General features: G+C 50.9%; 1 protein-coding gene across 2 annotated transcripts in view; it reads right to left on the reverse strand.

The window, feature by feature from the left end:
* Positions 1-3,052: 3,052 nt before the first annotated feature.
* The window catches only part of PRKCE (protein kinase C epsilon), a 569,674-nt gene continuing 550,778 nt past the window's right edge, over positions 3,053-21,948 (reverse strand). For both annotated transcript variants that reach the window (XM_077485651.1, XM_077485652.1), the window contains exon 15: positions 3,053-4,427. In XM_077485651.1, coding sequence (XP_077341777.1) covers positions 4,281-4,427 — 147 coding nt within the window. In that variant the 3' untranslated portion in view covers positions 3,053-4,280. The remainder of the gene's footprint in view (positions 4,428-21,948) is intronic.

Here is a 21,948-nt window from a genome sequence, read left to right on the forward strand (position 1 = left end):
GAACCCCCGATAACTGCTTAAAATTCAGTCCAGTAAAATACATCGGAAATATTACAATAATACATTTACACACAAAATACACAGGGTACTTCTGCAAATAAAAACATACTTTAACACTATTAGCACATCTATACACAAGGTAATACTGGACACTGGCTGTACATGGTGCCCTTGTTACCGAAATTCAAATTCTTACGCACGCACGCATACACACACACAAAAAAAAAAAAGAAATAATGTACAGTTGTCTCAGAATGTCAGTTTTCAACGTTTGATCATTCACACACTTCGACTTAAGTGTGAAATAGTTCAAATTTTACGTTATTTTCTGCATATCACATTGTGATATTCGACTCGCTTAAGAAAAAAAAAAAAAAAACACAGTAGTGCTAATGTTTCATACAAGTGTGCAAAAGCAACACAAGTGCAGTAAATGCTTTGTATGGTCACGGGATGTGGAGGACCCGGAACCTATACCAGAACTCATATTGACTAGGCCAATACTGATGATGTAGTAGTTTAGGTACGCTCTGCAGGAGACGTACAGAAGCCAGGCTCAGATCCCTCCAGTATGGCAGAGTTTCAGACTACCTTTGTTATGCCAGGGTAGACTTGGCACCGCATGTAGGTTCACAGCAGTCATGGAGCCAATAGTTGCCTATCTGCTGTGCTGTATAACCTGCTATACATTAAACCTAATCGGTGCCATCTTAATATAATGGAGACTAGACCCCTCCCTGGGGGGCCATTCGGAATCTTCCAATAGATACTTCACAAAAGGTGACTTTGGATTTTACAGTAGAGTTTTTATCATATCATTAGAAACAGCCAATTAAAGTGCCACTAAACCAAAGTTGGCTTACATAAAATTGTCTTAAAGTGTATTTCCACTTTGGCAGCAAAATTAGGATAACGCCTATTTTATATATTACATGTTCCCATTTACATAGCATAATTTAAAAAATAAATATTTAAAAATTGCTGCTTAAAAATTCTACTTAACTTTTCTATGTAGTTGTTGAGAACCCCGTCTGTAATGTGCTGGCAGATCTCATTATCCATTGTAAACTGGATTTGCACAGACTGTCCTAACAAAGGGTAAATATTTCAAGGCCTGGGTGCAGAGCCGGGACAAGGGGTGGGCAGAGGGGAGGCTGCCCCGGCACAGTGAAGCAAGGGGGCCAAGAACTGATGCAGGGTGGTACACCCATTCTACAAAAGAAAGAAGCTGCCTATAGAGTCCTATGTCTAAACAATCTCCAAACAATCTTTTTTATTTTTAGGTGAGAATGGGAACATATACCAAATGTATAGTGGGGGATTTCTCAAATTTAACTGTAAAAAGTGTAAATACACTTTAAGGCGAACCTGACGAAAATTTAAGAGTCTGTCTGTAAAAGGTGGCGAGTCCAAGATTTGCTTTCTTGCAAAGCTACAGTCAAAGTTGGTATCCGACACTTCTGGGTGTGTCCGATGCCCCATCCCGTGCTGTGTGTCCCCAGCTACTGGCGGTTACATTGCTATAATGTCATGTGGAACCACATACCAGCTTATCCAGCACAACTTGAAGTGTTTGATACCAATGGTGGACACAACTCTGCAAAAGTTTGAAGAACCAAAAAAATCTGAATTGTTGTTCCTAAGCATGGCCACTCCTTCTCCCCCCTTGCAGTATGCCCAAGCTGTGAGCTCTGAACCAAAAAAAAATAAAAAATAAAAAAAAAGCGTAGCTCCCACAATGCAATGCAGGCAAGCCAAGTAAAATCTACTCTCGGTTGGAATGATGGGGGTTAGGGGCATACACAAATTATAGGAGGCAGGGTTCTGGACTACAAATTAGCTGCCGTCATATTTCAAGATAAATCTTAATCTTGATGGATAGGTTATCAACGATAAATGTATTAAACATCACATAAACTGGTAAAATATTTAGCCCTTAAAAAAAATAATCCTAAAAACAATGGCTTAGTTCAAAGTCTGTACAAGCTATGTAAAATGTTACAATATGGCTGTTGTGAGGCTTCATAAAGTTTCAATTTGTTTGCACAAAGGCTCTGCTGATGGGAATGCCTCAGGAGAATGTTTCCATAACCTTGGATCAAATGACTAAAACAAAATGGTCAGGGGCTCTTGGTGTTCCCAAATGACAGGTAGGTATTACATTTCTGGAACCCTCCTGCCCTGCATCCTGTCACAGTTTCCCAAGCAGACCTAATATTTGGGTCAGTTTTAGCAACATTTGGAAAATATAAGCAGGTTTCCATACCTATACAAAATTTAAAGCATTTCACATTTTGTAAACTTTTGCTCTGTTATCGGGATAAAGTGGGCCATACATGAATAATTTTCTAAGAAATTCAGTCAACATTCCCATCCATGCCAACAGCATGAATTGAGGAATCTCCACTACCGACCACTTTATCCAAAAGCCAAGAACACCTGCGGATGCCTCAATATAGTGGTAACAGTAACTACATCTGTTCAGCCGATAATTTTCTTCTTATTCTGCTCAGTCACTTTTTTCTATTGAATTTTTTTCAAGCAAGGTGGCGCTTGTAGGGCCAATGAAGGCTTAATAATTTCACACCATCTATGGGGGCTGGTAGAGAGGCTGCCTAAAATGAATTCCCTAAAAAGCTGGCCATACACTGGTAGATTTTCATAGAAAAATCATTCCAGTACATTCAATAATTCCATCAAAGACTTGATGAATGCTGTTGGAACGTATATATCAAGAATTTCCTTGAACAAATTGTTTTTGGAATGAATAGAATTTCACAAATCAAAAACCACATTCACTGTTAAAATTCACAGTTCAAGAAAAGTTTTCCAACCTGTTTTACATTTTTTTCATTATTACGGTCAAAGACGATCATCGATTTGACTCCATTGTCTATTAGAGAATTGAACAAACAAAATTCTACCCTTGTATGACCAGCTTAAGCTTAATGCACAGGATTTCAGCATCTAGTCTCATCACTTCTTTTCAGCTTCTAGGATTTTTCAGATAGCACTGTAAATACATTGAACTCTTTATGTAAGCCAGCTTGGATTTTAGGTTAATTAGACCTTTTTCACTTTAATGGCTTCAATCAATTTCAAAAAATCAAAATTTCATTATTGATGATGGGAATTCTAATAATCCAGGCCCAAAAAGAGACTTCATTCCTATGCAGATACATTGGTTATAAAGCACATTTTCAAAGGTTAATAAATAATTGCCAAAAACACCACAGTGTCTTGATTTATTAAAACTGGAGAGGGCAAAATCTGGTGCAGCCATGCATGGTAGCCAATCAGCTTCTAACTTTGACTAGTTCAAATAAGCTTTGACAAAATACTGGAAGCCGATTGGTTTCTATGCAGAGCTGCGCCAAATTTTGCTCTCTCCAGTTTTAGTAAATCAACCTCAATGTGTATGTGCGCTCCTGGTAGAATATTTATCAATTTTAAAGAACGACTGCATCCCTTAAGGCAGAAAAAATTTCCATGTAATTTTTACAGATTTACTTTGGTGAGGACTAGAGGCTTACAACCGCTGGCACCCTATGCTCTGCCTCTCCTTTTATACCACACCTGACAAGCCCAGAACACCTTATAGCCTTCTGACCTCACAACAGAGAAGAGTACGCTTTCTGTATAAGCTTATATCATAAATTAATTCCATCGACGATAGAAGAAAAATAGCTTTGCAAAGAAAAGCTGCCTCTTCTGCTGCCCCTAGGCAGGAGTCTATTGTAGCCTATTATATCTTCAGCCATGCTCCACATTACAAGAGGTCTTAATATTTTTTATTGGACCAGCATGACACAAAAAAAAAAAAAAAAACCTCTCTATGCCCGAATGCTTGTACATATTTTTATCTGTTTACAGTATCTCTATTCTCAGTGGTTTAAAAGGGAATGATCATATAATTTAGAATTTTGCAACTCACTGCCGAAACTGCACTGTTTTCCTTTTGTAAATTTTTGCTAACTCACAACATTAAAGAAAAAAATATGATTTTTTCCTAAGATTGTCTAGTATTTTGTGGTCACAGACCAAGCAGAATGTTACAGCTACAGTTTCGGAAACAAAACACAATTTTGCATTGCTTGTAAGACAGAAAATAAGAGTGCCTTCAGTTAAAAAAAACATAACAAACAGCAACAATAAATAGTATCTTTACACAAGTAGCAGGCTCATAATAAACAAGTTTGTAAGGATCCACTGAATCTCAGTCACGTGTTTTGTCTCCATAGGACTACTGCATGAGGGTACAAATCATGGTGCCAACCAAATCAGGCCAATGGTTCCTCTCCAAAATAAGAGAAGCCTTCGAACTCAGCCTGATTGATTTGTTTGACTATGGCTTCATCCACCAGTGTTAGGACAGGTTCTTCTCGTGTGAAGTCCTGGTCGAAGTTGTTGACGTCACGTTTGGTTTTCTATAAGGTAAAAAGAGAAAAGAAAGGTCACCAAGTATACAAATGGGAGGAGACACTAGAAGCCAAAAACTGCATCAGCGGATGTGATCTCAGGACTGAATATGAATTCTCTCATAGAAGTGAGAGTCCTGTAAAGATGCATAGTCCATGGGGTTCAGCTTTGGAGGAAGTGGTGTCTTCCATACTCACAGGGTTTCCTAAAGGGTGGGGATCCCCAACATGAGTATCTGCACCAAAAGCCAACATTAACTCAAAAGGGAGACTCTGGTGGCAGTGTAAGCAAGAAAAGTAGAAGCATACATCTGAATAGTTACATAGTTCGGAAGGTTAAATAAAGACACCAGTCAATCCAGTGCAGCCTGTGTGGGTGTGTGTGCGTGCTCATTTAAAAAATCATATCCCTGTATAATGTGCTTGCTAAGATGCTCATCTAGGAATTTTTTTGAAACCATCAATACTTCCCACTGACACCCCCGATTATGGAAGGAAGTTCCACATCCTTACCACAATAATGAAAAACCCCCTTCACAGTTTAAGGTTAAACCGCTTCCGCTCCAATCTCATTAAGTGGCACCATGTCTTCTCAAACTCCCTGAAACTGAATAGTTTCCTCACTATGCTGGAATCACCATTGAGATATTTTTTAGAACACTGTTAAATCTCTTCTTAAGTGTCTCTTTTCCAGCAAGAATAAGTTTATTGTTTGTAGTCATTCCTCCAGTCCTCTGGAGTAACTGAGGTCCTCCAGTCCCCTTGTTCCCCTTTTTCATTTTGCTGCCCTACTTTGGACTCTTCCCAGCTCCAGCACATCCTTGATCAGTGACTATAACTGGACAGCATACTCCAGGTGTGGCTGAACCAGAGTTTTATAAAGTATAGTTTTATCTTATACCTTTTTTTATGCATGCTAATATTGTTCTGGCTTTGCTTGCTGCCGCTTGGCCTTGTGTGCCATTGTCATCTATTAGGACCCCCAGATCTTTTTCCATTCTGGAATTCCTCAGAAGGTCTCCCCTAGTGAGTAACTTTCATTCATGTTCTTAACCACCAAGTGCATTATTTTACATTTTTCAACATTTAACCTCATTTGCCATGTAGTTGCCCACCTCATTATTTTATATCTAGGGTAATCCATTTTAATACAAGTTTGTGATATCTGCAGCCTAAAAAGACTCAATTCCATGGCCAAGTAAAACATCATGATAGTAGTACATGATCAACATGAGCTTGAGGAACACTGCATTAAAACCTTTATCATGTATAAGTGTAGTTCGTATAGCAAGCTTTTACAAAGCATTTTTTAAAGCTGTTGACAAGCTTCAAGTAGTTATTTTAAAGCCCGTAAAACACCTTTCGAATGTTGACATTGATCTTAAAGGGAGTGATGCCTGTCATTATAAACAAGCTGTCAAGCTTTACTAAGCTTTCAACAATTTTAAAGCTACAGCTTACTGAAACCTACAAGCAGCTTCTTTAAAGTGAAGGTCAGCATTCACATTATGATCAACATTTATTATCTGGAACTAGGTTGATTTAAAGGCTCCAAAAAAGCTATTCAAAGCTTGCCAAAAGCTTTGCAAGTCTGTGCGTAGAAAGGTGTAGGGTAGTCCACTCTTGTGTAAATTTATTTACTTTGGGTACTGTTCTTTAGCATATAGAATTATCCATCAGCATCTATTACAGATCTACAGAACATTAACAATCAGCACTTGAGGCGTGGCACATTATACCTGGCATCAATATCTGTGAACACTGGACTTCATATATTGTGAAAGACTAACCCGTTTGCCAGGATACACACTTTTGTGTAGGTGAGCATTTATGCGGATACATTTTTCACTTTCTGACCCACTGGTACTTTTAGATTGACTTGGTCCTTTTGTCTCTTTTCAGTACAGCATATTGACAGCTAAAATTCATAATGTTACTGTCGGCAGGTGATATAGGACAACATCCCAGACAAACCTTTTACAAACTTTTTACCATGGTGTAACCCTTTAAAAAATGTTCTGGTCTCAGGGAACCCCTACTAATTACTACATTTACAGCTCATAGAACATTGGTGTGATCGTCAGCAAGAAGAATGCTCCATATATCTGTAGTCAGTGGGAAGTACCGCTTTACTGCTGTTATAGCGGTGCTTACCAGCTGCTAGCGGGTAGCTTTTAACCCCCACTAGCGGCCAAAGAAAGTGTTAAAAAAGCCTGTGTTGCAGCGTTGCCAAAGCACTTCTGCAGGCGCTTCGGCAGCGCTGCCCATTCATTTCAATGTGTATACACCACTCCCGCACCGCCCCAAAGATGCTGCTCGCAGGACTTTTTTTCTCGCCTTGCAAGCGAACCGCCCCAGTGTGAAAGCACTCAGGCTTTCACACTGGGGAGGCATGAGAGGCGCTTTACAGGCACTATTGTTCACACTAAAATTCCTGAAAAGCACCTCAGTCTGAAAGTAGCCTTACAGATTGCTAAAAAGATCACTGGTGTTAGTGGTTACTTGTGTAGCGCTGGGCTCCTGAAGAGCACGCTCTATGTTTTTCAAAGTTAAAACTTTGCCCAAACTACAGTTTGGTTTGGGTCTATTTGTCTAAATTTGACTTCTGTGTCAGTCTGATTGGACTGTGAGATGTTCAGCCTGGCCACTGGGGGCACTGTCTCCGGCAGGCGTGGAACTATGGTCTGGTTAAGCGCTTGAATTATTCCCTCTCAGATTCAGGTCAGTGGGAGTAGCCCTCTCGCTGCGCCCTCTGGGAGAGGGTATTTAAGTCACGGGACGTCACGTGGTTCGGGGTTCCGGTCCAGTATGATTTGCTGTTACATGGTCCTGGTCTTCCTGACCAGCCCCCAGGAAGGCTATGGCGTGGGGGTGCGGTTCCACCTGACTTTAATGCCTCAGGGCCGGCAATCCCAAGGCATGGAAACTAAAAGAGAATTCTGAGGTGGATGGGTGCTGTCTCCGATTCGGGAGAGACCCATTGAACTTCAAGCAATCCAGGGGAGGACTCATTTAGAAGAACACCACGTACAGGGGTTTTCTTAACAAGAGCCAGGAAGGGCTGAAGTAACCGAGAGAATCCTGTCTTGTGGATAAGTGTTCTACAGCTTAGTTTCCTACGTGTTCTGCAACAATGTCGGTGATAAAGACTTTGTTCCTGAGTAAGCACCTTGTTGACTGCTAGGCCTTGTGAGAGAGGGACTGTCCAACCTGAGTGTTCATCCAGTTGTGAATGGCTATTCTCTGGATGCAGCCAAAGTAAGCAAGTTCCTTAACGTTTATAGACTTTGACATTGTGAGTACCTGAACTCCTTTCCAACCCTCTGATCCCAAGTTAAAGACTGTTCAATGGTTGAAGTTTTGCAAATAAAATCCAATCCATTCAAGTGGATCTATTGTCAGTCTCAAGTCACTGGGCCATCTACCATGGGACATCCCCTAGATGTGCAACAAGGAGAAGCGGAAGGTAATGGTAAGCCCAAAAATAACCAGCAGCTCCTTCGGGGGTTAGTGCTACACTTATATGAGAGAGAAATTGCTCATTGCTCATGGAACTTCTAGGAACCCTGGTTGAGTAAAGATGGTCTAGAGTGTAGACCAGGGGCCTCCAAACTTTCTAAACAAAGAGCCAATTTACTGTCCTTAAGACTCTACGGGGGCTGAACTGTGGCCATTGAAAGTAGAAAATGTCCTGACATCAGTGGGAGTGAACAATGCCCATCTTTAGTGTCAGTGAGAGGATTTGTGCCCTATTGTTGGAGTAATTGGGTGGGAAGAATCATGCCCCATTGTTGGTGTCACTAATGCCGCATACACACGATCAAACAATCGGGTGGAAAAGTCCGGCAAACTCAAGTCCGCCGGACAATCCCCCCCGTGTGTAACCTCCGGCGTACTTTTTTGACCCGAAAGTACGGCGGACTTAGAAAGTAGTTTTGCACTCCAATCTTCCCGCCGTACTTGAATTTCGGCGGGCAATCCGGCCGTGCGTATGCCAGTCCGCCGTACTTTCGAAATGAACTGACTTTTCCCGCCCGGAGAAAAGTTCGCTCATTTTGAGCACGTCTCCAGGTAGACGGGGCCCGAGAAGGATGCGTAGCTAGTCCTGCCACCTGGTATGGACTTAAAGGGAAACCCCAACGCCAAAAAAAAATCGGCGTGGGGGTCCCCCCAGGTCCACATCAGACCCTTGTCCAAGCACGCTACCCGGGCGGCCAGGAAAGGGGGGGGGACGAGCGAGCAGGCCCCCCCTTATGAGCCGTACCAGGCCGCGTGCCCTCAACAAGCGTCCCCCCCACCCCAAAGCACCTTGTCCCCATGTTGATGAGGACAAGGGCCTCTTCCCGACAACCCTGGCCGTTGGTTGTCGGGGTCTGTGGGCGGGGGGGGCTTATCGGAATCCGGGAGCCCCCTTTAATAAGGGGGCCCCCGGATACCGGCCCCCCACCCTATGTGAATGAGTATGGGGTACAATGTACCCCTACCCATTCACCTGTAAAATAAAGTAAAAAAAAACACAACATACAAGATAAAATAGTTTATTGCACAGCTCCGGGGGTCTTCTGTCTTCGGGGGTCTTCTCGCCGGACTCCTCCGCTATCTTCTTCTAGCTCTTTTACTAGCGGAGAAGCCCCGGCTTTCTTCCTCGCCGCCGCCCTCTTCTTCCTACTTCGGGGGTCTTAATCCCCCTCTTTGGTTCTTCTTATAGCTCTTTTACAGGCGGTGGCCCGGTCTTCTGTCGCTGCTGCCTTCTGTTCTTCTGTTCTTCTCTTCAGATGTTGCCTCGTCGCATCCTCCGCCGCGACGCGTAGCGACTTATATAGGGACATCACCGGATGATGTCCCCGCCCATTATGGTGTCACAGTCCCAGAGGATGCTGGGACTGTGACATCATAATAGGCGGGGACATCATCCGGTTATGTCCCTATATAAGTCGCCGCGCGCCCGGTTCCCATCATTGTGAGCGGAGGGAGCGACGAGGCAACATCTGAAGAGAAGAAGAGAAAAAGAGAAGAACAGAAGGCGGCGACGACAGCGGCGACAGAAGACCAGGCAGAAGAACCGAAGAGGGGGACAAGACCCCCAAAGTCGGTAGAAGAGGGTGGCGGCGAAGAAGAAAGCTGGGCTCCTCCGCTAGTAAAAGAGCTAGAAGAAGATAGCGGAGGAGTTCGGCGAGAAGATCCCCGAAGACGGAAGACCCCCGGAGCTGTGCAATAAACTATTTTATCTTGTGTGTTGTGTTTTTTTTAACTTTATTTTACAGGTAAATGGGTAGGGGTACATTATACCCCATACTCATTCACATAGGGTGGGGGGCCGGTATCCGGGGGTCCCCTTATTAAAAGGGGATGCCGGATTCCGATAAGCCCCCCGCCCGCAGACCCCGACAACCAACGGCCAGGGTTGTCAGGAAGAGGCCCTTGTCCTCATCAACATGGGGACAAGGTGCTTTGGGGTAAGGCACCAAGGCACCCCCCCATGTTGAGGGCACGCGGCCTGGTACGGCTCAGGAGGGGGGCCGCTCGCTCGTCCCCACCCCCTTTCCTGGCCGGCCGGGTAGCGTGCTCGGACAAGGGTCTGATGTGGACCTGGGGGGGACCCCCCACGCCGATTTTTTCGGCGTTGGGGTTCCCCTTTAAGTCCATACCAGGTGGCGGGGCCAGCGATGTCTCCTTCGCGGGCCCCGCCTACCTGGAGACGCGCTCAAAATGAGCGGACTTTCCTCCGTGTGTGTGGGCGAGTCCGTTCATTTCAAAAGTATGGCCGACTTAGTACGCCGTATTAGTCCGCTGAAAAAGTGCCGTGTGTGGGCAAGTAGCCCGTTCGGAAAGTCCAGCGGACAGTCCGGCGGGAAGTCTGCCGGACTAAGTCTGCCGGATAGTTGGCTACGTGTGTACGTGGCATAAGAGGAACTGTGCCCCATTGTTGGTGTTATTAGGAGGAACTGTGCCCCATTGTTGGTGTTATTAGGAGGAACTGTGCCCCATCGTTGGTGTCATTGTGAAGAATTAAGACCCTTAATTGGTGTCAGTGGGGGGAATTATTTCTCATTGCTGGTGTCAGTGGAGGAAATATTGCCCCAAGGTCCAGATAAAAGTAAGAAAAGGGGCTCCAAGCCACAGTTTGGAGACCACTGCTGTAGAATACACACCAGCCTTTGCCAACCGAGGTTCTCTTGAACCCTAGATTTGCTTTCGAAGGTGCTAGAGGTTCCTTGAGTTGTGGCTATTCGATCTACTGCTTACACTGACAATTAACACAAGGGGCAATTTTCCACTGGCCAACTAGGCTAATCTAACCACTTATGTTAGCAGACACTACAATTTTCACTGTATGCATTATTATTTTTTTTTACTCATTTCATTTGAAGATTATTGGTGTAAAATCATTTTGTCCTGTACAGCAGATGGGCCTTAAAGTGGTTCTAAAAGGCAGAAGTTTTTTTTTATCTTCATGCACCTATGCATGAAGATAAAAAAACTTCTGTATTCTGAGACACATCGGGGGCCATTGGTTCCTGCTGCTGTCATAGTCAGTAAGCCAACAAGGAGAGAGAGGGGGCGGGGCAGAGCCACAGCTCCGTGTCTGAATTGAAACACAGAGCTACAGCTCGGCTGCCCCCATAGCAAGCTGCTTGCTGTGGGGGCACTCGGCAGGAGGGAGGGGCCAGGAACGCCAGGGGGAGACCTGAGAAGAGGAGACCTGAGAAGAGGAGGATCTGGGCTGCTCTGTGCAAAGTCACTACACACAGCAGGTATGACATGTTTGTTATTAAAAAAAAAAAAAAAAAAGTATCACTTTAAGTTTTGCAAAATTTTGAGAACACTAGATTACATGAGTTGCAGGAATAGTAGATTTCAACAGGGATTCCCAAGACCTGAAAATTATTTTAAGGCTTACTTTGGGGGTAGAAAAGATATGTTGAAAGAGGTTGTCATAGACAAATACTAAGAATGAGATAAATCGGTGGCTGCCACAGACAATTTTGGATATTGCAGAAGCTTGGTATATATGACTGCTTCCTTCCACAATGCAGAATTTACAGAACATATTAATATGTTTATATGTATGAGAGATACACTTCCTCTGTTTTCCCTAGGGTCAGTTTCAGTTCCAGAAATTTCTTCTCCAGTTGCTACTACCAACATTTCATTAGCAGCTGACAAGAGCTTAAAAGGCAAACATAACATATATGGAAAATAAACAGCAGTGGGTATAAATCTCAATCTGGCACAGCATCCAATCAGTAGAAAAGAATGTGCTTACAATGCATTACCATACCTCCCTGATTTGGAGCAATGTCCCTCTGTCCCTCATTCCTCCTCATTTGTTCCTCATTTTGGTCACAGTTGTCAACTGTCCCAAATTTCCCGGGACTTTCCCAGGATTAGGACCCTTGTCCCGATTTAATTTTGTCCCGGGAAATGTCCCGGGAAATTCTGTTAGTCCCGGTTTTTCGCCGCTGGCCAGTTTAAAGAAGACCACAAGCTGGTCTACAATAGAGATGCTGCAGCACCGCTCACCCCCACTGCCAGTGTCTGTGAAATGGAAAGGGGTAGAAGGTGGGCGGCCCCGCAGCTCAAGTCTTTCCGCGCGGCAACAACGGCGTCTGGATGTCAGGGGCCAGTCTGGATGTCAGAGGAGGGGGGCACTCTGGATGTCAGAGGGGGGGGGCACTCTGGATGTCAGAGGGGGGGGGGCACTCTGGATGTCAGAGGGGGGGGGGCACTCTGGATGTCAGAGGGGGGGGGCACTCTGGATGTCAGAGGGGGGGGCACTCTGGATGTCAGAGGGGGGGGGGCACTCTGGATGTCAGAGGGGGGGGGCACTCTGGATGTCAGAGGGGGGGGGGGGCACTCTGGATGTCAGAGGGGGGGGGGGCACTCTGGATGTCAGAGGGGGGGGGGCACTCTGGATGTCAGAGGGGGGGGGCACTCTGGATGTCAGAGGGGGGGGGCACTCTGGATGTCAGAGGGGGGGGGCACTCTGGATGTCAGAGGGGGGGGGCACTCTGGATGTCAGAGGGGGGGGGCACTCTGGATGTCAGAGGGGGGGGGCACTCTGGATGTCAGAGGGGGGGGGGGGCACTCTGGATGTCAGAGGGGGGGGGGGGCACTCTGGATGTCAGAGGGGGGGGGGGCACTCTGGATGTCAGAGGGGGGGGGGCACTCTGGATGTCAGAGGGGGGGGGCACTCTGGATGTCAGAGGGGGGGGGCACTCTGGATGTCAGAGGGGGGGGCACTCTGGATGTCAGAGGGGGGGGGCACTCTGGATGTCAGAGGGGGGGGGGGGCACTCTGGATGTCAGAGGGGGGGGGCACTCTGGATGTCAGAGGGGGGGGGCACTCTGGATGTCAGAGGGGGGGGGGCACTCTGGATGTCAGAGGGGGGGGCACTCTGGATGTCAGAGGGGGGGGGCACTCTGGATGTCAGAGGGGGGGGGCACTCTGGATGTCAGAGGGGGGGGGCACTCTGGATGTCAGAGGGGGGGGGCACTCTGGATGTCAGAGGGGGGGGGCACTCTGGATGTCAGAGGGGGGGGCACTCTGGATGTCAGAGGGGGGGGGCACTCTGGATGTCAGAGGGGGGGGCACTCTGGTTGTCAGAGGGGGGGGGCACTCTGGTTGTCAGAGGGGGGGCACTCTGGTTGTCAGAGGGGGGGGGGCACTCTGGATGTCAGAGGGGGGGGGCACTCTGGATGTCAGAGGGGGGGGGCACTCTGGATGTCAGAGGGGGGGGGGGCACTCTGGATGTCAGAGGGGGGGGGGCACTCTGGATGTCAGAGGGGGGGGGCACTCTGGATGTCAGAGGGGGGGCACTCTGGATGTCAGAGGGGGGGGCACTCTGGATGTCAGAGGAGGGGTGCACTCTGGATGTCAGAGGAGGGGGGCACTCAAAGGGGGGCACTCTGGATGTCAGAGGGGGGGCACTCTGGATGTCAGAGGAGGGGGGCACTCTGGATGTCAGAGGGGGGGGGCACTCTGGATGTCAGAGGGGGGGGGCACTCTGGATGTCAGAGGGGGGGTGCACTCTGGATGTCAGAGGGGGGGTGCACTCTGGATGTCAGAGGAGGGGGGCACTCAAAGGGGGGCACTCAAAGGGGGGCACTCTGGATGTCAGAGGGGGGGCACTCTGGATGTCAGAGGGGGGGGGCACTCTGGATGTCAGAGGGGGGGGGCACTCTGGATGTCAGAGGGGGGGGGCACTCTGGATGTCAGAGGGGGGGGGCACTCTGGATGTCAGAGGGGGGGGCACTCTGGATGTCAGAGGGGGGGGGCACTCTGGATGTCAGAGGGGGGGGCACTCTGGATGTCAGAGGGGGGGGGCACTCTGGATGTCAGAGGGGGGGGCACTCTGGATGTCAGAGGGGGGGGCACTCTGGATGTCAGAGGGGGGGCACTCTGGATGTCAGAGGGGGGGGGCACTCTGGATGTCAGAGGGGGAGTGCCCCCCCCTCTGACATCCAGAGTGCCCCCCCCTCTGACATCCAGAGTGCCCCCCCTCTGACATCCAGAGTGCCCCCCCCCTCTGACATCCAGAGTGCCCCCCCCCTCTGACATCCAGAGTGCCCCCCCCCTCTGACATCCAGAGTGCCCCCCCTCTGACATCCAGAGTGCCCCCCCCCCTCTGACATCCAGAGTGCCCCCCCCCCTCTGACATCCAGAGTGCCCCCCCCTCTGACATCCAGAGTGCCCCCCCCCTCTGACATCCAGAGTGCCCCCCCCCTCTGACATCCAGAGTGCCCCCCCCCCCTCTGACATCCAGAGTGCCCCCCCCCTCTGACATCCAGATGGCCCCCCCCCTCTGACATCCAGAGTGACATCCAGAGTGCCCCCCCTCTGACATCCAGAGTGCCCCCCCTCTGACATCCAGAGTGCCCCCCCCCTCTGACATCCAGAGTGCCCCCCCCCTCTGACATCCAGAGTGCCCCCCCCCTCTGACATCCAGAGTGCCCCCCCCCCCTCTGACATCCAGAGTGCCCCCCCCTCTGACATCCAGATGGCCCCCCCCTCTGACATCCAGAGTGACATCCAGAGTGCCCCCCCTCTGACATCCAGAGTGCCCCCCCCCTCTGACATCCAGAGTGCCCCCCCCCCTCTGACATCCAGAGTGCCCCCCCCCCTCTGACATCCAGAGTGCCCCCCCCTCTGACATCCAGAGTGCCCCCCCTCACATCCAGAGTGCCCCCCCCTCAGACATCCAGAGTGCCCCCCCCTCAGACATCCAGAGTGCGCCCCCCTCAGACATCCAGAGTGCGCCCCCCCTCAGACATCCAGAGTGCCCCCCCCCTCTGACATCCAGAGTGCCCCCCCCTCTGACATCCAGAGTGCCCCCCCCTCTGACATCCAGAGTGCCCCCCCTCACATCCAGAGTGCCCCCCCCTCACATCCAGAGTGCCCCCCCCTCACATCCAGAGTGCCCCCCCCTCTGACATCCAGAGTGCCCCCCCCTCTGACATCCAGAGTGCCCCCCCCTCTGACATCCAGAGTGCCCCCCCCTCTGACATCCAGAGTGCCCCCCCCTCTCTGACATCCAGAGTGCCCCCCCCCTCTGACATCCAGAGTGCCCCCCCCTCTGACATCCAGAGTGACATCCAGAGTGCCCCCCCTCTGACATCCAGAGTGCCCCCCCTCTGACATCCAGAGTGCCCCCCCCTCTGACATCCAGAGTGCCCCCCCCCTCTGACATCCAGAGTGCCCCCCCCCTCTGACATCCAGAGTGCCCCCCCCCTCTGACATCCAGAGTGCCCCCCCCTCTGACATCCAGAGTGCCCCCCCCTCTGACATCCAGAGTGCCCCCCCCTCTGACATCCAGAGTGCCCCCCCCTCAGACATCCAGAGTGCCCCCCCCTCAGACATCCAGAGTGCCCCCCCCTCTGACATCCAGAGTGCCCCCCCCCTCTGACATCCAGAGTGCCCCCCCCTCTGACATCCAGAGTGCCCCCCCCCTCTGACATCCAGAGTGCCCCCCCCCTCTGACATCCAGAGTGCCCCCCCCTCTGACATCCAGAGTGCCCCCCCCCTCACATCCAGAGTGCCCCCCCCTCACATCCAGAGTGCCCCCCCCTCTGACATCCAGAGTGCCCCCCCTCTGACATCCAGAGTGCCCCCCCCTCTGACATCCAGAGTGCCCCCCCCTCTGACATCCAGAGTGCCCCCCCCTCTGACATCCAGAGTGCCCCCCCCTCTCTGACATCCAGAGTGCCCCCCCCCTCTGACATCCAGGGGGGGGCACTCTGGATGTCAGAGGGGGGGGGCACTCTGGATGTCAGAGGGGGGGGGCACTCTGGATGTCAGAGGGGGGGGGGCACTCTGGATGTCAGAGGGGGGGGGCACTCTGGATGTCAGAGGGGGGGGGGCACTCTGGATGTCAGAGGGGGGGGGGCACTCTGGATGTCAGAGGGGGGGGGCACTCTGGATGTCAGAGGGGGGGGGCACTCTGGATGTCAGAGGGGGGGGGCACTCTGGATGTCAGAGGGGGGGGGCACTCTGGATGTCAGAGGGGGGGGGCACTCTGGATGTCAGAGGGGGGGGCACTCTGGATGTCAGAGGGGGGGGGCACTCTGGATGTCAGAGGGGGGGGGCACTCTGGATGTCAGAGGGGGGGGCACTCTGGATGTCAGAGGGGGGGCACTCTGGATGTCAGAGGGGGGGGCACTCTGGATGTCAGGGGGGGGGGCCACTCTGGATGTCAGAGGGGGGGGGCCACTCTGGATGTCAGAGGGGGGGGCACTCTGGATGTCAGAGGAGGGGGGCACTCAAAGGGGGGCACTCAAAGGGGGGCACTCTGGATGTCAGAGGGGGGGCACTCTGGATGTCAGAGGAGGGGGGCACTCTGGATGTCAGAGGGGGGGCACTCTGGATGTCAGAGGGGGGGCACTCTGGATGTCAGAGGGGGGGGCACTCTGGATGTCAGAGGGGGGGGCACTCTGGATGTCAGAGGGGGGGGCACTCTGGATGTCAGAGGGGGGGGCACTCTGGATGTCAGAGGGGGGGGCACTCTGGATGTCAGGGGGGGGCCACTCTGGATGTCAGAGGGGGGGGGGCCACTCTGGATGTCAGAGGGGGGGGCACTCTGGATGTCAGAGGAGGGGGGCACTCAAAGGGGGGCACTCTGGATGTCAGAGAGGGGGGGCACTCTGGATGTCAGAGAGGGGGGGCACTCTGGATGTCAGAGAGGGGGGGCACTCTGGATGTCAGAGAGGGGGGGCACTCTGGATGTCAGAGAGGGGGGGCACTCTGGATGTCAGAGGGGGGGGCACTCTGGATGTCAGAGGGGGGGGGCACTCTGGATGTCAGAGGGGGGGGGCACTCTGGATGTCAGAGGGGGGGGGCACTCTGGATGTCAGAGGAGGGGGGCACTCTGGATGTCAGAGGAGGGGGGCACTCTGGATGTCAGAGGAGGGGGGCACTCTGGATGTCAGAGGAGGGGGGCACTCTGGATGTCAGAGGAGGGGGGCACTCTGGATGTCAGAGGAGGGGGGCACTCAAAGGGGGGCACTCTGGATGTCAGAGGGGGGGGCACTCTGGATGTCACTCTGGATGTCAGAGGGGGGGGCACTCTGGATGTCAGAGGGGGGGGGCACTCTGGATGTCAGAGGGGGGGGGCACTCTGGATGTCAGAGGGGGGGGGCACTCTGGATGTCAGAGGGGGGGGGCACTCTGGATGTCAGAGGGGGGGGGCACTCTGGATGTCAGAGGGGGGGGGCACTCTGGATGTCAGAGGGGGGGGGGGCACTCTGGATGTCAGAGGGGGGGGGCACTCTGGATGTCAGAGGGGGGGGGGCACTCTGGATGTCAGAGGGGGGGGGGCACTCTGGATGTCAGAGGGGGGGGGCACTCTGGATGTCAGAGGGGGGGGGCACTCTGGATGTCAGAGGGGGGGGGGCACTCTGGATGTCAGAGGGGGGGGGGGCACTCTGGATGTCAGAGGGGGGGGGGGCACTCTGGATGTCAGAGGGGGGGGGCACTCTGGATGTCAGAGGGGGGGGCACTCTGGATGTCAGAGGGGGGGGCACTCTGGATGTCAGAGGGGGGGGGGCACTCTGGATGTCAGAGGGGGGGGGGCACTCTGGATGTCAGAGGGGGGGGGGCACTCTGGATGTCAGAGGGGGGGGGCACTCTGGATGTCAGAGGGGGGGGCACTCTGGATGTCAGAGGGGGGGGCACTCTGGATGTCAGAGGGGGGGGGGGCACTCTGGATGTCAGAGGGGGGGGGCACTCTGGATGTCAGAGGGGGGGGGCACTCTGGATGTCAGAGGGGGGGGGCACTCTGGATGTCAGAGGGGGGGGGCACTCTGGATGTCAGAGGGGGGGGGCACTCTGGATGTCAGAGGGGGGGGGGCACTCTGGATGTCAGAGGGGGGGGGGCACTCTGGATGTCAGAGGGGGGGGGCACTCTGGATGTCAGAGGGGGGGGGCACTCTGGATGTCAGAGGGGGGGGGCACTCTGGATGTCAGAGGGGGGGGCACTCTGGATGTCAGAGGGGGGGGCACTCTGGATGTCAGAGGGGGGGGCACTCTGGATGTCAGAGGGGGGGGCACTCTGGATGTCAGAGGGGGGGGCCACTCTGGATGTCAGAGGGGGGGGCCACTCTGGATGTCAGAGGGGGGGGCCACTCTGGATGTCAGAGGGGGGGGCCACTCTGGATGTCAGAGGGGGGGGCCACTCTGGATGTCAGTGGGGGGGGCCACTCTGGATGTCAGTGGGGGGGGCCACTCTGGATGTCAGTGGGGGGGGCCACTCTGGATGTCAGTGGGGGGGGCCACTCTGGATGTCAGTGGGGGGGGCCACTCTGGATGTCAGTGGGGGGGCCACTCTGGATGTCAGTGGGGGGGCCACTCTGGATGTCAGTGGGGGGGGGCCACTCTGGATGTCAGTGGGGGGGCCACTCTGGATGTCAGTGGGGGGGGCCACTCTGGATGTCAGTGGGGGGGCCACTCTGGATGTCAGTGGGGGGGCACTCTGGATGTCAGTGGGGGGGCACTCTGGATGTCAGTGGGGGGGGCCACTCTGGATGTCAGTGGGGGGGCCACTCTGGATGTCAGTGGGGGGGCACTCATGTCAGTGGGGGGGCCAGTCTGGATGTCAGTGGGGGGGCCAGTCTGGATGTCAGAGGGGGGGCCAGATGTAACGAGGACTAATGGGGACACCAGATGTAACGAGGAGCTCCGCTGATGGAGACACAGATGTGAGCAAGGCTGCTCTGATGGGGCACCTGATGTAAGGAGGGACTCTGCTGGGGGCACCTGATGGCATCTGGTGGCAGGCAACGTGGCTAGTGACGCGCTCATGGCTCCCACCGATTCTGCATTATGGTGAGTTGAATGATTTCATTTTATATTACAATGTAATAATCGAAAAAATGCGCTTCAATCATCCTGACACCATAACAATCATGGCGCCGGGATGATTGAAGCGCCAACACCAGGTATTTGGAGTATCTTTATCTGCTGATTGTCAAACTCTGGAAAACACATATTGCTATTGTGGAGTAGGTTCTGGGGCTGCTGTCCCTCCATCCCTCCCCCCTTTCCCTCTCCATCCCACATTCACCTCAGACTCATACCAAACCCTATTAAACTACGCCCGCTATTTTACGTAAACCACGCGGCATTTTCACCTTTTCCTATGCCACGTCTATAACCCCATGCCCTGCCCCCTAATTATAATACAACTCCACCTACAGCCAAAAAAGTGTCCCGGAACTTTTTTTACAATGTTGGCAACTATGATATAGTTGTATATAAAATGCACTTTTTATCTTTCAAAACATTTCCCTGTGCTAATCCTTTCATCCAATTTCTAAATTGCTGCATTTGTACATTTTAAAAGCCAATATAATGGAATAGCAATGGTAAAAAAAAGCACTTGTGGATTTAATTAACCTTTTTTGGGGGTCAATTCTCCTTTAAGGGGGTGTGGCAGGAGGCGTGTCCTATGCCTACATACATTTGCTAGTAGGTGTCCCTCATTCCCATCTCAAAACGTTGGGCGGTATGCTTTACACTTACCATTTGTCCCTCACTCCCTGCCTCCTAGGCCTACAGGGGCACTCAGCTGAAAGCCAAGACTTGTGATGTTCAATTGGGAGAACCACCGAGTCTCAGAATTTAGATCAGTGTTTCCCAACCTTTTTCCAGTCAAGGCACCCTTTAAAATTCTGCACAATCTCAAGGCACCCCATTCTGAAATATAAAAAAAAAAACTAAACTAAGAGCCCTTTCACACCGAGCCGTGGGGGGCGTCGGCGGTAATCAGGAGCTGTTTTTAGAGGCAGTTTACCGTCTTTTTAGTGGCGCTATTTGGCCACTAGCAGGGTGGTTTTAACCCCCCACTAGCAGCCAAAAAGGGGTTAAATCCACCCGCAAAACGCCACCGGAGCAGCATTTTGCCGGTGGTATCGCAGCGCTGCCCATTGATTTCAATGGGGAGCAGCGATGGAGGACCGTTGAGTTCTTCGCTCCCTTACCGCTCCAAAGAAGCTGCTGGAAGAACTTTTTGTGACTCCCTGCCAGCGCACCGCTCCAGTGTGAAAGCCCTCGGGGTTTCACACTGGAGTGAAAGGAGCCGCTTTTTTTCAGGCGCTATTTTTAGCGCTGTAGCGCCTGGAAAACGCTGGCAGTGTGAAAGGGGTCGAATAGTTTTACATAATGCTGCAACATCCACACATATAGGACACCCAGCATTAGAGGTGATTATTCTTCTAAAGCAGGGATCTCCAAACTTTTGAAACAAAAAGGGCCAGTTTACTGCCCTTCAAGGATTGTGCTACAGAAGCCAAGAGTACGAATAAATCCGACAAACCAACTGTTGGCTTTCAGACGAAAGCGACTGGATGATTGTACAAATGCCTGATCACTTCCATGGACCCCAGATACATCTGCCATCCCCTCCAGTGGAGTGAGAGTGGAGAGGGATAAAACACGTCAGTTTTTTTTATTGCTGGCTGTGGCCCCATTGAAGAGATTCATCCTCTAAACTCTTCCTATTTACGGTTATCATCGAAAGTGAAAGAAAAGTCCAAATATTAACGACTTGCCGCCCGTAGGACATCCATGGACATCCTTGGGTTGCAGTACTTATACCGGGATGATTCCTGCGCCTACAGGCATCATCCTGGTATGACATTTTTCAGCCGGCGATTCCCTTTGTAGCAGAAGTAAAATGAGTGGCTAAATACCCACTAGATCGCTTTGGGTGGTGGAAGGAAGTATTAGGACTCTAATAGACCCCAGATCTCTCCATCAAGAGGACCTGTCATGGCCCATGCTTTCACAAGGGATGTTGTTCAAAAAAGTGAATAACAACAACAAAAAAAAAAAGTGTAAAAAATAAAGTTTTGTATAAAATAAATACATTTTTCTTTAAAGCACCCCAGTCCCACTGTGCTTATGCACACGTGCAAATGCATACATTACTCCCTTGCGCATATGTAAACATGAAGTATTGCCAGGAACATCAGAGTGAGGCCGCGTACACACGCGGGGACTGTTCGCTCAACTTTGTTCGTCAAACAGTTTCAGCGGACAGTCCGCTCAAAATTAGCATGGACGGACTTGGCCACACACGACGAACGAACAGTCCGCTGAAACTTGCGCGATGACGTGAACGGCACGTACGACGGGACGAAAAATACGACGTCCTATACACTGCAATACAACTTTCGCCGTATAAATCCTTTCTGAGCATGCGCGGAACTTAGTTTGACGAACAAGCCTACACACGAGGGGACTGTTCGCTCAAACAAAGTTTCAGCGGACAGTTTTTCGGAAATTCCAAAAAACTTTGTTCAGCAGACTGTCCGCTGAAACTGTCTGCTGAAGCCCACACACGAGCGGACTGTCCGCCGAAACACTGTTCAGCGGACAAAGTTGAGCGAACAGTCCGCCCGTGTGTACGCGGCCTGAGAGCAATAATTCTAAAACCAGATCTCCTGTGCAAATCTAAACTGGAAACCTGTAAAGGCATTTAAAGTGAAGCCTATGGAGAATTTAAGACCAAAGTTTGCTGTAATTCCAGGGGCAGACGCCATTTTAAATGTTAGGTATCGATTTACTTTACATCATCTTTCACATTATACAGAAATATTGGGATAAATGTTTTTTTTTTTTTCCCCAATTCATTTTTTTCCTCAAAAAATGTTCTTTGAGAAAACGCTACACAAATACCGTGTGACGTAAAAAAAGTGCAACATCCACCAATTATATAGGGCCTCTTCTAAAAAAAAAAAAAAAATATATATATATATATATATATATATATATATATACACACACACACACATACAGATTTTATATATATCTTCATTCATAAAGTTGCGCGGATATAAAATTGACACAAAAACAGTCCAACAGTGAAAAGAATTCTTCAAACGATGAAAACACCATCCATCACCAGAAATGAGTGATCTTGAGAGTAAACCTCCACCTTAAACAAGCCAGCCGGCTTCAAATTAGCAGGCCGTCTTTCTGGGAATTGCTTATGCGGTGATGTCCAAGGTCGAGTTGTGCTCCAGGATGTCAAAAC

Source organism: Lithobates pipiens, unplaced genomic scaffold (assembly GCF_037356315.1).
Source record: "Lithobates pipiens isolate NorthernLeopardFrog02 unplaced genomic scaffold, aLitPip1_a1.2 Scaffold_18, whole genome shotgun sequence".
NCBI lineage: Eukaryota > Metazoa > Chordata > Amphibia > Anura > Ranidae > Lithobates > Lithobates pipiens.